The sequence below is a fragment of the Cryptomeria japonica genome, chromosome 10, assembly GCF_030272615.1.
Source record: "Cryptomeria japonica chromosome 10, Sugi_1.0, whole genome shotgun sequence".
Taxonomy (NCBI): Eukaryota; Viridiplantae; Streptophyta; class Pinopsida; order Cupressales; family Cupressaceae; genus Cryptomeria; species Cryptomeria japonica.
Window position 1 is genome coordinate 76,393,962 of NC_081414.1, and position 16,585 is coordinate 76,410,546.

Here is a 16,585-nt window from a genome sequence, read left to right on the forward strand (position 1 = left end):
AATAAATGATATAGTTTAAACTATAGAGAAATTCGAAAAATTTAAATGATGGGTCCATGTTGAGGATTAATTCGCCCAGGGCTCAATTTTTTGCCAAAGTATAAAGTGTTATATGTTTTCGGAAAGCTCTCGGAGTGAGGAATCTGATTATGAGGTTAATTTTGACAAATGTGGGATATTTTGGAAGCAGTTTCCACGGGAACAAAATTCAGTTAGAGGGGAGACACTTGGCAATTTTCAGTTGTAGATTTGTTTCTCTTCCCTCTCCTTTTTATTCCCCATTCTTTTCAGTTGTAGGGGTTCCAGTTTTTGAGAGATTTGCTCCAAGGGAGAAATCCGAAATTGCAGGTTCCAGTGATGGCATCCTTTTATCAATGCAAATGACAGTGTGTTCGTCTATGTTTTCAGTGTTGTCTTGACTGTAGGTTTAGTTTCAGTTTGCAAGTTCGCACATATGCAAGGCATGTGTGAGTTTCCATGAAATTGTCTCCAAGATGTACTCAGATTCATATAATTTCATATTATCAAGGATAATTTGAATTGTCTCTTTTAGATTCCTCTAAGAGTGTAATGTTGTCTTTTGGGTATTCTTCAAGGAAGGATTTAAATCCCAAAACCCAGCATTAATGATTTTGAATGCATATTGGATATCTACATATAAGTATGGTTTTGTGACAGAACAGAGGATTGTATTAATGTAAGGCATTGATACTTGAAAATTTAATGTTGAAAAGGACTTGCATCTGAGATTTCTCATCCAGTTTTATGCATGACTCTGTGGCCTGGATAAGGCACTGGTCTCTTGTACTATTGAAAGGTTGTCAAAACACCATTTAAAAATCCAAAATCAGAATATCTTTTTATATTTTATGTTATGTGGAAGTGTCCCTCCATCTCATGATTCAAAATGTTGAGTTGCAAGTGTGGATCTAGCCCATCTGCAGTTATCTCTTAGTTTTTGAACCTTTTGAGATCCATCTGCTTTTGATTGATGTAGTCTTGTGTGTAATAGGTTTGATTAAATGCGTCAAAGGTATACCCACCTAGGTTTTGCAGAGCCTGAAGAGTAGAAGGATTCATATCCTTGTCATGTTGTCCAAGCCCTGAGGTGTTTCATTGATTGAGATTGGCTATCTCATAGATAGATTTGCAGGTATACTTGGGTTATCACTTTTGGTGAACAACAGTCACAACCTCCTAAAAAGTAGGAATTGCCTCCTAAAATGTAGGAACTGCTTCCTAAAATCAAGGAGCTGCTCCAAACTGGCTCCAAACTCCCTGTAAAGCCAAAATCCAATCACTATATGCACTGAATGACTCCCAATCAACCTCTGCTAGCCTACGAGACTCCAATGATAGGCAAACTCCTCTGCCTCTGATGTCCACTCTAGAAAGGGGACATGACAAGCCTCCCCTCTCGAAGTTGCTTGCCCACAAGTAACTGAAACACCAATCCTCCACCATCCCAAATAAGACGTAAACAAATCATTGCATGTAACTGCTGCTCATCTCTGATATAAACAACATGCAATACCCCGGTCTGGAATGGCTCCTCAAAACGCTGAAGCACCTGTGCTGTCAAATCAACACTGCCTGGGTCCCAGAGTGAAGCATAGCTCCCGCTGAATACCTCAAGTGAGCAATGGAAAACTATATCGTCTCCATAGATCAAATATCCATAAATGCCAAGACCACTAGTGTGTCTGTGATCACCAACATGCATAACATCCGTCATAATATCCAATGAATGCCAATCAATGGAAGACCCTCTGTGATCTGACCCCATCTAACACAAGTGACACACAACTGCCACACACTGCTGCTGATGTGCTGGAAGATCTAATGCCAACTCACTAGACAATATATAATACTGACTAAAATCATCACTGTCCAGGCTGGCATCTAAAAATATGTAATCACCATCCAGCAATGAAACAATCACCCTGTCTAGAGAATCAGGTGAAACTGCCACATCAACTGGCTCAAAGTACTCACTAGGAGTAACATCACATAACTCATCCACGTCAACTATCTGATGACAATCAACCTGTGGATCAATTGTCGTCCCACTCTGCTCGATAAACTGAGATGGATAGTGGGTAAACTCCAGCTCCATCCTCGTGATATTCCGAACATACCGTCCAAGTGTCAACAACCACTGTACACCCACGACTACATCTATACATCTGAAGTGAAGCAACCAATGTAGGATCCACGAAAGAAAGGTACTACACATGTCTATACCATGATCCCACACAAACCACCTGTAGGACATAAACTGCTCCTGCTGCTCTCCTCTGATATAAGTGCCATATAATCTTAATATCTGGAGCAACATACTATAATCCCTATAAGATGCTGTATCAAATGAATCAACACCTGGATCCCAAATAAAACTAAATCCAAATCCATCTGTCATGAAGAGACAATGATAGTAAGAGGCATCCTCGATACCGTGTCTCTCTACAGCCACTGTGAAACCATAAATACCACCAATCTTCAATTTTGAAATGGACTCATCAATGAGACAATTTCCAACAAGCAAAGTGTGATGGAAACCTCTCCAAAACCTTTGATCAGCGGCTGCAACTTGCCCAATTTCTCCACAAGTTAGTATGTCTTCATTGGAGGATGCCAAATAAATATATTGTTTAGCCATGCACCAAATATAGTTTCTTACACGCTGATCTTCATAGCCCACTGTCACATCTAAGAAAACTGAGTCACCAATTAATAAGTACATCGCTGCCCTATCATATGAAAGAGGTGACAAGTCCACAAATGAATAGTAGACGTTTTTGTTCTGCAACATGGATAAACCTTCAGTGGCTGGTCCACTATGAATGCCACCTAACAACTCATAAAATTCACACCTAGTCTTCCCAACTTGAATGTTCTCAATGCAAGGTTTCAAATTTGACTCATTAGATGAAGGAGAATTGCTGATCAAACTCAGAAAATCAAACTGATTTCTATTTCAATTCAATATATCTTCGCTGTCCTTTTCTTCCCTTGGAAGAAATAAAGATCTAATGGATGATTCTCTTTGTATCCTTGCGTCATCTAACCGATTGTGACGCTCTTCGACTCTTTGGAGGTGGTGTCTTGCTTGGGCAGCAAGGATTTTTGCTTGGGCAGCTCTATGTAACCAATCTTCGTTCAACTTTTGGCAATGTTTTATACCAGCTGCCCCAAAGTACACAAAATCAGACTTATGGTGAGTTGTATTATTTGCATCAGCATAACCCATGCTTGTACCATAAGCACCCGCAAATGTAGAATGCAAATCTTTATTCTCTTCATGACCAAAGGCTGTCATATCTTGAGGAAGAGAAGTTACGTCACTGCTGTTATGGACTTCAGAATTATGATCATACCATGGTGACAAATCTTTGGATTCACCACACACCATTAAATTTCGACTTTCCTCATGGTCTTCCCAATTGAGAAGAGGAAGTAGTGTGACAAATGAATCCAAACTTACGCTATCCATTTCAACCTCATGTTCTTCATCAATTGCTGATTCAAAATCAGTCTTTGGGCAATCTGAAAACTCATCAAACCTCTCATGAATGTCTTGTGTATTGCTTGAAGTTACAAACTCTTCCTTCACATCTTCCACCAAAAATGATGGGACAGCATTGTAACCAACCAAAGAGGCACCAATTGGATCTACATGTCTCTCAAAATCTTCAAATAGTTTCCTACCAATCTCACTAGTAAACATCATATCTGCTCCTCTTCCTTTGCTTCCCTTGCTCTCAATTGACTCTTGTTTTGTTCTTGGTTGATGACGTGGACTTGAAAACATCAAGTCATCTTCAACTAGTACACCCATGAATTGTGTGAAGGAAAGGTGGTCACGTATCTTTTTAGGAAGAGAGCAATACTTATCATAGTTGTTCATAACTGTATCATTGAATGTCTTGGCAGGAGACCTTCTCCTTGTACTTGTTGAAGGAGTTGTACCCTTAGACTGTCTGGAACTCCTTGAAGGTGTTTGTTCAAATTCTTTCCCTTCTTGTTTATTTCTAAACAACCCTGTCATGATGTCCAATTTGATTTTCAACCAAACTAAACTCAAATCTGAATTAGAACTCTTGATCTTCACCCAACAGGCTGGCAAGATCAAAGCTCTAATACCACTGAAAGATCCCTAATGGATCTCTTTTACTAATCTGCTGTAATTTTTATTATTTTAAATTGATTTTTCCTGCTTATTAATATTTTCTTTCAGAAATAGATAGAAGTTGCAGAAGGGTTGGATTCTTTTTGTATTTTGATGATTTTTCAACAAGTAAATAATGAAGTACAAGTACATGAACAAAGTACTGAAAATGAAGTTCATATACAGCTAAGACAAATTCGATTCAAGGCAGATTTCTGAATATAAAATCAAATATTTGACCAAATGAAGATTTCCAATAATTTCAGGAAGATTACAATCAGGAATAATCCCAACCCGGATGCTGAAAGAGTAACATAACCAGGAATGAAGCTACGGCAAGATTCCAGCCCTCCAAGTGCTGCTCGTGGGAAGGAAAGTGGCTGCCAGGTACAGCCGTACGGCTGCCAAGTACACCCAACTGGTTAGAAACCCCAAACTGAACTCTGTCAGAATCGCTGAACCTCCAGAAAGAATGTCGTACAATCTCCAAGATGCTAATAGCTGCAAACAAATCCAAACCACTGTATTGAGGGCTACGTCCCAAACAAACAAGGCATTGGGGTTGGCGTCCCAAATGCTGAAAAGCTCTTCTAGAGCCAAATCTCAAATCCAACATGTAAAATATGTAAAAGATAGCAAGAATTAGGTCTCAACTTCCTTATAACACCTTCCCACTTAGCTCGAACCCTAAAAGTGACTCAATGGGACGTTTAGGGTTAAAATGTTATATTTCTCATTTTAAGTTGCCAAGTGCATAGAAAATGACCTTTTTTCAAATATAAAGAAATCCGTTCACCGAAAGGATCTGAGTCAAAAAAGAAATATTTAGAAAAGTCTAAGACCTTTCCAACGAGCTATTACACCAAGGGATACGCATCTAGATGAGGCCAAAAACCCCTTATTACTCCAAAATGGCTATAAACATAGCTTTATTTAATTAATTAAACACTAACTTAGGAAATATTTAAATATATTAAAAATTTATCCCAAATAGTTGTAGAAGGCTCAAATGACTCCAAAAGCCTGAAACGGAACCTGTCACCTGTCTGTGACTGATGTCGGAAATCATGGATCAACTGGCAGTCTCATCCCTAAAATCTAGGGATGCTCCTAGAAACTAGGAAACACACCCAAATCTCCTGAAACTGAAACCAAGGAATGGTCTCATGGAACCCCAACCCTGGACACTGTCACAACCTCCTAAAAAGTAGGAACTGCCTCCTAAAATGTAGGAACTACTTCCTAAAATCAAGGAACTGCTCCAAACTGGCTCCAAACTCCCTGTAAAGCCAAAATCCAATCACTATATGCACTGAATGACTCCCAATCAACCTCTGCTAGCCTACGAGACTCCAATGATAGGCCAACTCCTCCGCCTCTGATGTCCACTCTAGAAAGGGGACATGACAATTTGTAACTTCAGTTTTGGAGGGTTTGCCAATTTTTCCTCAAAATCATGGTTTCAGGTTTTAGTTTGGTTACCCAACATCAGGTTGGATGGATTCTGGTATTCTTGATCATTAACACTTTCCAGATCTTGGGAGGGTCTCCGCCGCAACAAAATGTTCTTTCTGTTTGTGATCAAAAGATCTGCAATGTCTTCTGTAGGGTAGTTAGTAGATAGAATGACCATTAAGGGAGGGTATTAGAATATTTAATTAGTACTTTAATTGTCATTACTATAATTTTTGCTTTATTTAGTTTTCTATTTTTAGCTTCTATTTTTAGAAGTGATTGTTTCTTTTTTAGAAACATCACAGTTTGTAATCCCCTATTTAAATTGCTCTATAGTTGAATAAAGTTTATCCAATTGTTTATTCAATTAATTTTTCAATTATAAAACAGGCATGACCCTCCCTTTCTAAAGAAGAGATATATATTTTTGAGATTGACTTTCATGAAGGGAGCATAAAAAAAATATCATCAATCAAACGGCAGAGAATAAAAAGACAATCAGATATAAAGTCAGATCTGATTGCAGAGGTATTAAGAAATTAAGAATAGACACTAGGAATCAAGAAGACACCTCAAAGAAGGGAAATCAGCATTCAATCAAACAAGAGTTGCAGACTCAGAAGTGGCATATTAACAACAGCTGCATACTTATCAAATACTGTGGTATATATTGCATAGCAGTATGATTGGGCTAATTTATTATGTGTCTTCCATTTGATAGGATGTATGAATGTATGCGGAGATTCTATTGTTTCTAACATATGATTAATATTAGGAATATATGATTAATGTGGTTAAAAATTCCTTTAAGCTTATAGCCAATCCACCATCCCATTATAGAGTAAGGAAGTGTTGATGTGTTTTTATGACACTTGCCAACACAAAATAAAATACCAAGTATTCTCTTGAACAAAGAAACCTCATATGCTAAATAATATGATCAAATGAGACAACTCCAAGGTTTACAATGCGAACAATCGACTTTCATGCTTTGGATAAAATCAGTTATTGATGTGATATTGCTGGTAATACAAAGGGACTTACGCTTATGAACACGACTAGAACGTGGAAACTGACTTTGGAAAAATAAAAGACAAAAGGGAGATAAGGTTAAATAAATCTAGGCTAACACCTATTGATGTAAGAAATGATTGTTGACTTGATGATGCCAAACCAAGCTTTGCTTCACCATGAGGAAACAACAACACAAAGATGGTGCAATATCCTAAAGATAAGCAAATGATTTTCATATCACTTACATGCATCAACACCATGAACAATAAGCATTAAGCAATTGAAGTTAAGCTTTTAGATAAGTTCAGTCCAACCACGCACTGCAACTTGCAATCAACAAATCCCAAGTGGTATGAACACAAGACTTCACCATTCATCAACAATAAAATCTTCCATTCATCTAACACATCTAAAATTATGAGAAGTAGAGACCATGCAACATATTGAAATAACACACGAAATCCACCATATCTTCAATAAAATCAACTGTTTATTTCAACAAAGCCTTGGTAACAATTTCTTGTCTTCTCCTCCTACTGCTACTTCTAACTGCTATCTAACATCTATTATTGAACTATTAACTATTAACCTTTACAAATGAGAAGGCTAGACCTTATACAGCTTTCTAATTACAAATGAATAGCATGGATCTAATCTAAATCAATGGCAAGATTACATGATGAAACCCTAATTAGAGTTAGTTATAACTAACTCCTCTTCGACCAATGAGAAAATTACATTTGCTTGATTAAACATCCTTCTAGGACCAATAGGAAATAAGTTGTAATTTACATCTTTCTTTGACTAGGCTCAACGAATCTGGACATGTTGACTTTGAATCCTTGATTGCTGGATGGTGAATTGTCGCCACCTCAGCTACTTGCACGCTATGTAGACTTGCTACCTCATCACAAGCAATATCTATTGATACTCAACAAATGTGATTGAAATGATAACTGAAAGTTTGATATTTACAAAGGAGACAAAAGATTCCTTGAATAGAGAATACGAGACGATCTTTCCATTAGGGAAACGATTGTAAATAGAAACACGAAAGACATAATCAGAAGTTTCTAAATACTAACTAAACATCAAAGATGACCATTATAGAAACATTACAATATTATCTTAATACCCTCCCTTAATGGTCATCGAACTAACTACCCAACTGAAAGTCTTCACTTCAGAATTCTTTGCAACAAGAGCTTGCAGCTAAGACCCTCCTTGGTTCTGCTAAACTGCTACAATTCATCCAACTGGAAGTTGGGTAACAAAGCTATCCCTCCCTGTAGCCAAAGACACCGAGATCATCTTTTCAAATTGAAACCACAATTTTGAGGAAAAATCATCAAACCCTCCACTGTTTCAGAAAAACGGCTATTTTTTTTTCAAAAATACATCAAACACTTTTGCAGATGAGCACTACACTCAAAATAGACTACAAACCCACCATTGATTTTAACAAGAAAAAAAACAAAGAATCCTTCAAAAATTTCAATTTGCAAAGTACCCACGAATTGCAAAAGTAGCCACCAATCTGCAAAAACCCTGGTCACAGAACCCTTAGCAGAAAAGAAACGAAGACATCACACGGCAACAAGTACACTTCATCACAGCAAAAGTAGACCCAGGTTGACAAATCCTTCAATCAGACAAAGCCACTGTAACAACACTCCAAATCAGAAACCCTAGGTGTAGGTTGAAGAGGCAAAAAGACAAAAAACTAAGTCTACAAACCCTGGCTCGGTTATCACAAACTTGCAAAAACTCACATGCTGGAGAAGCTAGACCCACAAAACCCTTTTCAAAAGAAAAAAGAGTTGACCATGATGGGAATTCCTGAGCAGATGCGGCCACTACATAAGGAATGCCGCCACCATATCCATGCTCAGATCGCTCACGGCCACCACCACCATAGCCACGATAGCAAAAGTGTCAGGTCACGTGAAAATAGAAACCCAAGTGCGATGTAAGTAGATGAAAGTCGAGAGCGGACAAAATAATGCCTACGATAAAATCGTCACAAAAACTAATAAATATACCCAAGAAAATCAGAAGAAATTTGCAGACACACAAAAGATACAAAGTCGTAGATAGAGTCAGAAACAATTGACAGAGTCGCAAATTTATGGACCCACGATACAAAGACGTCGCCTGCAAATTCCGTGAACAAAACAAGCCTCAAACACACGACAATAAAGAAAAACCCTCGCATAGAAGATTGAAACTGAAGGAAAAATCCCCTCACGATTTTGAACAAGAAAAATCTGCACTCCAACAACAACAGAAATCCGACCTTTGATCCAAAAAAGAAATTCGCCCTCGTACCAAAAAAGCAACACCTTCGAACAAGGGCTTTGACAATATAGAGTAAACATGAAAAAAGATTCGTGATACACGAAACCCTCGACTTTAAAAAAAAATGCCTACGAAAATATTTTTTCCTGTCTCATAGAGAGAAACTCACGATAGCACATTTTCCATGTGAAAAAACTTAAGACGTTTTCACGAATTACTGAAAAAAAATTGCAAAGGCTTCGAATTTTTCAAACCTAACTCTCAAACTCATAACCCCAAGCTCTCCCGTGAGGGAGTTATGCACAAACCTGCTCTGATACCATGAAATCATAATTGAAAGTTCGACATTTACAAAGAAGACAAAAGACTCCTTGAATAGACAATACAAGACGATCTTTCCATAAGGAAAACGATCGTGAATAGAAACACAAAAGACATAATCAAAAGTTTCTAAATACTAACTAAACATCAAATATGACCATTATAGAAACATTACAATATTATCTTAATAGTGATGGATCATATTCCCAAATTGCATCATTTTCTAACTTTGATTAACTCTTCTGAAACTATCTACTTGAGAGATGCATTCACTGATTTCATCCTTTGCACTGGCATTCCACCTTTATCTTTCTTGCCTTCATGATGTAAATGCTTAATCTTCATGTGTGGTCGTAGTTGTATCCTCCATCCGCATTTGCAATGTTGTAGAGCCTTTTCTATCAGCTCCTCACATCCATTATTCTTGACAAAGGAAGCCAACATACCTTGGATTTTAATTGACCAATTCATTTCATATTAAATAATATCAACAAATACAACATCATTAAAACACTTCCCCCAAATTACTTGAATAATCTCACCAATGTGCATTTAGGAAATTTTACTCCTTCAAGAATGCAATTTTTGGGATATGGGGTTCTCATGTATAGAGTGAGGATTCCAACCCTCCCATGTATAAAATCGGAACTTTAGGGTCTTCATGTAAGAAACAGGAACTTTCACCTTGCCATGCACAAAATCAAGATTTAGCCTTGCTCATGCACAAAATTGGAATTTAAGGGTTTGCATGTGTATAATTTCAGGTTTAAGGGAGGTTCATGTATAAAATTGGAATTAGGCCCTTGCATGTATAAAATCAGGGTTTAGAGGGTTTCTTGCACAATTTTGGGTTTTAACCTCCTTCATGTATAATTTTGGGATTTCATGCTTGCCATGTATGATTTTGGGTTTTCAAGCTATGCACGCACAATTTCAAAAATTTCATATGCTCATGTATAAAATCGGACATTTTACCTTGTCATGCACAAAATCGGACTTTTCATATGCTCATGTAGAAAATCAGAAATTTGATCAAGTCATGCAAGAAATCAGAAATTGCAACTAGTCATGTATGAAATAGGACTTTAGGGTTCTTCATGTATAAAATAGGGATTCTGAGCACGTCATGTATAAAATAGGGAATTTGAGCACTTCATGCATAAAATAGGGATTTTGAGCACTTCATGTATAAAATAGGGATTTTGAGCACTTCATGCATAAAATAGGGATTTTGAGCACTTCATGCATAAAATAGGGATTTTGAGTGCATAAAATAGGGATTTTGTAGTGCTCACGCAATGATGGGGGGTTTGTGCAATGCTCACGCAGGGATGACGGGTTTGCGTAGTGCTCACGCAAGGATGGCAGGTTTGTGTAGTGCTCACGTAAGGATTGTGGGTTTGTGTAGTGCTCACGCAGGGATGCAAAGGTTAATATTTGGGCGAAACTACAAGGGGACCTTGCAATTCCACCCTTGTAATAACTAAATCAAGATTGCAACCTCACCCCTTAAGACTTCTACTTCAATCCTAGACTCACTCTTGGACTTGTCAAGATGAAACCCTCTCATTGTAAGGCTAAAGATCATAAAAAGTTGTCAAACAAACAGTAAACTAACAAAACACCTAACCTAGCTAGTGAAAAGAGGGGTCCCCATTTGCAATGGGGCGATGTGTGAAAACGTCACAACAAGGACCATTGTGACACGGCAATGGAATATTATGAACACCTCACTTCATATGGCAGCCTATGCTCTCAATTCCAAATGGTGAAGAGGTGAAAGAATGCCTCAAGAAGGCCCTTGCAAAAATGTAAACTGCACACAGTGGCTTGCATTTGCCAATCTTTGTGGTCCAACCTTTAGCAAAGCAAAGGCAAGGTTGAATAGAGCTACATTAGCTCAAATCGACCCTATTGAATGGTGAGCGTGGCATGGCAATGATGCACTAGAGTTGAGAGTACTTGTCGTTTGTCTTCTTTCACAAGTTGCTAGTTCCTCGACTGCAGAGAGGAGTTGGTCAACATATAGCTTCATCAAATCAATCAAGAGGAACAACCTTAGCTCTAGACTATTGGAGAAGTTGGTAGCAATACACAGTGCTTTGTGGCTACAAGATCGTAGGACTCCTAAGTATAATCAAACTCCAGCCTTGTGTTGGGATGTTAATCCCAAAGATGCTATACAGATTGATGAGGAGGAAGCACAAGAGGGATTGGTTGGGGTTTCATTGCCTGAGGCAACCCCTTATACTTGCAATGATTTAGACTCGAGCTCCGATTTTGATTTAGACCTACCAGTAACATCTGCTGATTCGGGGCAGCCATATATGTGATATTTTCTTAGTTCTATGTTTATGTCATTTCATGTTGAAACTTGGAGCCTTTGGGCATTTTTGTTATAGTTCTTATATAATATGTATGCACATTGACAATGAAAGGATTTGAATTTTGTTAATTTGTTTGTCGATTCTCATGTGAAATCTCAATTCAAGTTTAATGCTATGTATTAAGCTTCCACAATGTCTATGATGAATGCTTTATCAATGTCATGATATGAATATTTAAAATTTCTCTATATTTTTAATGATTTCCCTATTTTTAACAGTCATCCCCTAAAAAATGGGCCAAAAGTACCCCTGCACTAGAAACACATCCCCTCAACCCCAAAACTTGGGGAAGCATAGTTTTGTACAAACAAACCCAACACCAAAATAAATTTGCCAGATCCACAAACCGAATCTGCAAACCTGAACTAGGATCCAAAGCAGAATGGACAACATAGCAAAATACGAACGACACCAATAAAACCAAAAAGCATTACCCAGAGATCTCGGTGTTAATTAGATTAATCTGGTTACAATGGATTTAATTAACAAATTTTGGAAAGGTAATAAAATTTAATCTACCTTTAAGTTTGAAGTAGACTAAATTTTATATTACAATAACATGTTATGTGCTAAAGAAATGGATAAAATGGGGTTTATGAATTGTGTTTTCAGACCAGGTGATGGACAAAATGCAAGCCTGATTTAAAGTTAATTTCACTCAAACTATCTAATATGGCAGGAACATACCTTAATTTCAATTCTTCGCTTCTCAAGATCTTCTGGAGCCAGTCTTTGGGTTTCCTCTGCCGCTCCTCTTAATTTTTCAGGGTCTGAATGGCCTAGATAAGGGAAAGAGTGCTCAGATATATTCTATCAAAGTGATTTCCAACAATGTTTATGATTTGAATGATAAATCTTTTCTACAAACAAACACATGTTACAACCAAGTAATAAAATAATTCTTGTGTTGTCATAAAATTACTTGCTTTAGCACTATGATCATCAAATCAATTAACATGCAAACTGTCGTGCTAAAGACACTTTGATATTTCTATTGTAAAATGTGGTAATCTCACCTTTTTCAGAAACAAAAAAAAAAAAATAACAGAATACATCTTAAAAAGAAATTGATATTTCAAAAGTTCAGAAGGCTTGTTTTAGAATATCTTCCAATATCCTGGACAAAGCAATTATTGTCAGGGTTTTTCATTAGATCCACCATGACTATACAGCATGAACCGCCACAATGATATATGAAGCAAACACCAAGTTTTTAAAAAGCAAAAAATTAATCATTTAGTGATCTGACCATCGGAATTCTTAAACTGTAAAATGTCAATGCTAAAAAAACATAAGCAATTTTCAACATATCAAATGCCCAGTTCTAAATTTCTTGTAGAAGTTTTTTATATAATACATCTCATTTTTATCTCGAATTCAACAATTACAAGGCTTGGAGATCCAAAATCAAACTCACTAATTGTTGAGAAGTCCTTTGGTTGTAGCTCCTAGAAGAGTCTAGTAGATGATCTACAACATTCTTGGATGAAGCCAATCTCAAGCAAAAATATAAATTGTGTGCTGGTATAACTCAAGTGGACCAACTATATACCAGCAAACCACATATTTATATAATGATTGACATGAAAGTAAAATCAGCATCAGCAAGCTAAAAACAAGTTGCTTAATGATGACAATATGATGCATCAGTCAATGGACCAAAATTACGAAATGAAAATGAAGCTAGAACGTACTGGCATGTCTTAGTACATGAAAAGGATGTTAAGAAAAGATAGTGGAAAGACATTTTCTAGGCCATCAACTGAATAAGAATGTCGTCAAAGAGGGCTGATATTGCCTATGATGAATTTACATCATATTAACAAGTGCTTTGGGCACGATAGACTAAAATCAAGGTAACTGAAGATTGTATAGTCATCTTAGTGTGATTTGAGGAATGTTGTCAATTCCCATGTTACCATGCAATGAGATGTCTAAAGACTAGATGATGAACTAGGCTTGGATAACCTACAAAGTTTACCAACCTGTCAATAATGGTCCCGTGCATATAAACATCCCGTCAATATATTACAGTAGTACATGTCCTATGTATTAATAGCATAGCTATGGTAGATGAGATAAGTTCTATATAGGTCCACGTTTAATTTGGGGGTCTCTGGAATTGTAGAGATAAAAAAAAGGAATAGAAAAAACCAAAAAAGTTTAAGTCAGACAGTCAATTAAGCATAAGAAACGTGGAGATAAGCATCACACTTGATGTGTTAAGGAGCTTGAGACAAGAATCTATACACTCAGCATGTAAATATGGGAACTGTCCAAAGAAAATTGAAGATAGCGCTTTGAACTGCATTCCATGTTGTAAAGCATCACTTGCCCAGTCAAAGGAAGCTAGAGTTATTATGTTATTTTGAGTCCATTAGTCAGATATAACTAGCTCCTAATAGTGTCTGTGTGTATGTCTAAACGGAAAGAACAATCATGTAAAGTCATAAAGCAAGTAAATGAGCCCATAAGACTTCAACACTTGCATATACCTTCTTTTGATGTGCTGAGCAAGAAGATAATTTATTGGATGTGTTCATTGATTTTTTAATTAGTTAGATACTAATAACAATGCAGAATTGGCTCTGTAAAAACATGGGATGCCAAGGGAATTTGGGAAGTGCAGAAGCCAAGAAATTCAGTTAGATTAATTAAAAATGTGAAAATGAGAAAATTAATCAAAACAAACAAGCTCATGAAGTATTTGCAAGAAATCCCTTCCGCTATTCCTAACTAATGCCATGGGAAAAAACAGTTAAATGGCCTTTCTCTCTTGATTCTAAAGTTCCTTTTTCACAGAAAGATTTCCAAGAACAGAACACAAGCCTCTAATTTAAAACAACAGAGGGGTGTTTTTAAGAGTAAAACCGCACAAAAATCGATCCATTTAATAAGTTTCAGACATAAAAGGCTCTTTGTTCTACATTTATCTCTTCCTACTGTATACTCGTCTTTATCCATTGTACAACAAATAAAAGCTCGTTACTATCAATCTTACACAATGGTCCTATGCAGAGGACCTGCAGCAATTTCTCAGCCGTAGCCTGTTTCAATGTGAAAACTCATCAATTGATCCTCCTTTTTGGCGCCAGCTGGTAAGCCTATGCTAGCAGGAGTACATATTATATGTGCTTAATGGATCAACGATTGATCCAGAATTCTAAAGTTCCCGGCCTACTTTTCAGGCCATCGGTTTTAGGTTACCATCTTGTCGTTTGGCTTGTAGATTTTTTCAGTCTGTCAAGGTCCTATCCGTTTGCACTTGTGTGTTTTTGGCTTTTCCATACTGTAACTTGGTTTTCAGCCTGTATCGATCTAGCTTTTTCATGGCGTTACTTGGTTTTCTGCCTGTATCGATCTAATGCTAATTTTGATGGCGTTTAATTGTTCAGACATCAATAACTAATTGTGTCTCACTCTTCTTGTAAGCAACCCCTCATTCGAAAATGGTATATTCATGTTCTGAAGCAGAAAAAGTTACAACGGATACAGCTAGCAAATCTTCGGCACTGGAGAAAAAATACAGAAAAAATGGAAATATAAAATAAACATATATTTGAAGATAAACATTTCATGTCAGCGGCCTGCAAATACCAAGCGAGGGATTAAATCTCACAAAATTTTAAGTATGAACTTACCTACAGCCCATTGCAGCATAGAGTCTAGAGAAGGAAATCCTCCGTCCATGAATTCTTCTTGTACAGTGTTTTGAGCTTTTACCAGGCAAGAAAACCCTATCAAAACCCATACGAAAACCATCATGGATTTCAACATCGTGCTCAGGGTGATTCGAACTCGAGACATCCAATAACAAACTCGGATAAATTACGCGCGCCAAATAGATTTGTCTAAGGGGCTCCCGGTCTAATGAGAAAGTTAAAAGGAAACGAAATCCACGTCATTGAAAGGCACGCAAACACTTCGCTGAGATCCTATTGGCTGCTCTGTTCGAGCAATATCATTGGTTAAATGACGTTACTCCTTGCCACGTAGGACTGCACACTACGCTTGCGTTTAATTCGAGCAATGGAGAAAATGTAACAGATTCTCTCTACACAATGGTACTTTATTTAACCTCTTAGATCTGTAAAGCACAAGATTTTTTCATCAGATTTTTAGTTTTACAGTAATAAACATGCAGAGTACGAAGATTTAACTCTTGGAAAAGAAAATATCTGGTTTAACAGCAATGGAGATGAGAACATAAAGATTTAACTTTTGAAAATAAAAAATTAACAGAAATCTATTATGTTTTCTGATTTTTAGACACTACATGATATTTTGTGTAGAGTTTAACTTACACACTTTCCTTTAGTTTTGAGTTCCTTTGGACCCTCTTATATGCAATGGTAAGCCCTACTATTCTATAGATTCAATGTGAGAACTTTTAAAGAACCCCTTTAGAATAGTAGGTCTCAATGTTGATTGGTCTTTTCAAGTATATATAGGTTTATGAATTGATTTTTGTTTTTTGTTTTTTTTGTTTATTTTTTAAATAAGTTCAAGGAATTGGTTCAAGTTAGTCATTTATATTTGTAAAAATGGATTTAAATTTTTAATGTTCAAATTTAAATTTGAATTATTTTCATTTTGTTTTTATCCATTTGAAGTATAGTATATTTTACTTGTCATCTTTATAATTGTAGTTTGAGGTCATGTTCTAATTTATTTGGAGAACTAGATTCTTAACTTATATTCAACACTGAAAGAACATCTATTGCACACATTTAAAAGCATCAAAGTATTATTATGTGATATCAACACTATGTTAGCATTTGAGGGCATATTACATAATAACATGTTGTCTTTGACTTTGTTCAAAATCATTAGATGATTATCTTAGGTTATTTGATTCAAGCCAAGGAGACAATAGAAACATAATATACAACCTATGTAATTAATGTGAATCGTTTAAATAGTGTGATAAATTATAGAATGG

The 16,585-nt window shown here is 36.6% G+C and overlaps 1 protein-coding gene across 1 annotated transcript in view; it reads right to left on the reverse strand.

Moving 5' to 3' along the window:
• LOC131033294 (hsp70 nucleotide exchange factor FES1) overlaps positions 1-15,779 on the reverse strand; it is a 79,733-nt gene extending 63,954 nt beyond the window's left edge. Inside the window, exons 1-2 of the mRNA XM_057964479.2 lie at positions 15,285-15,779; positions 12,331-12,422 (exon numbers count right to left, since the gene is read on the reverse strand). Coding sequence (XP_057820462.2) covers positions 12,331-12,422; positions 15,285-15,450 — 258 coding nt within the window. The 5' untranslated portion in view covers positions 15,451-15,779. The remainder of the gene's footprint in view (positions 1-12,330; positions 12,423-15,284) is intronic.
• Between the last annotated feature and the right edge of the window lie 806 nt (positions 15,780-16,585).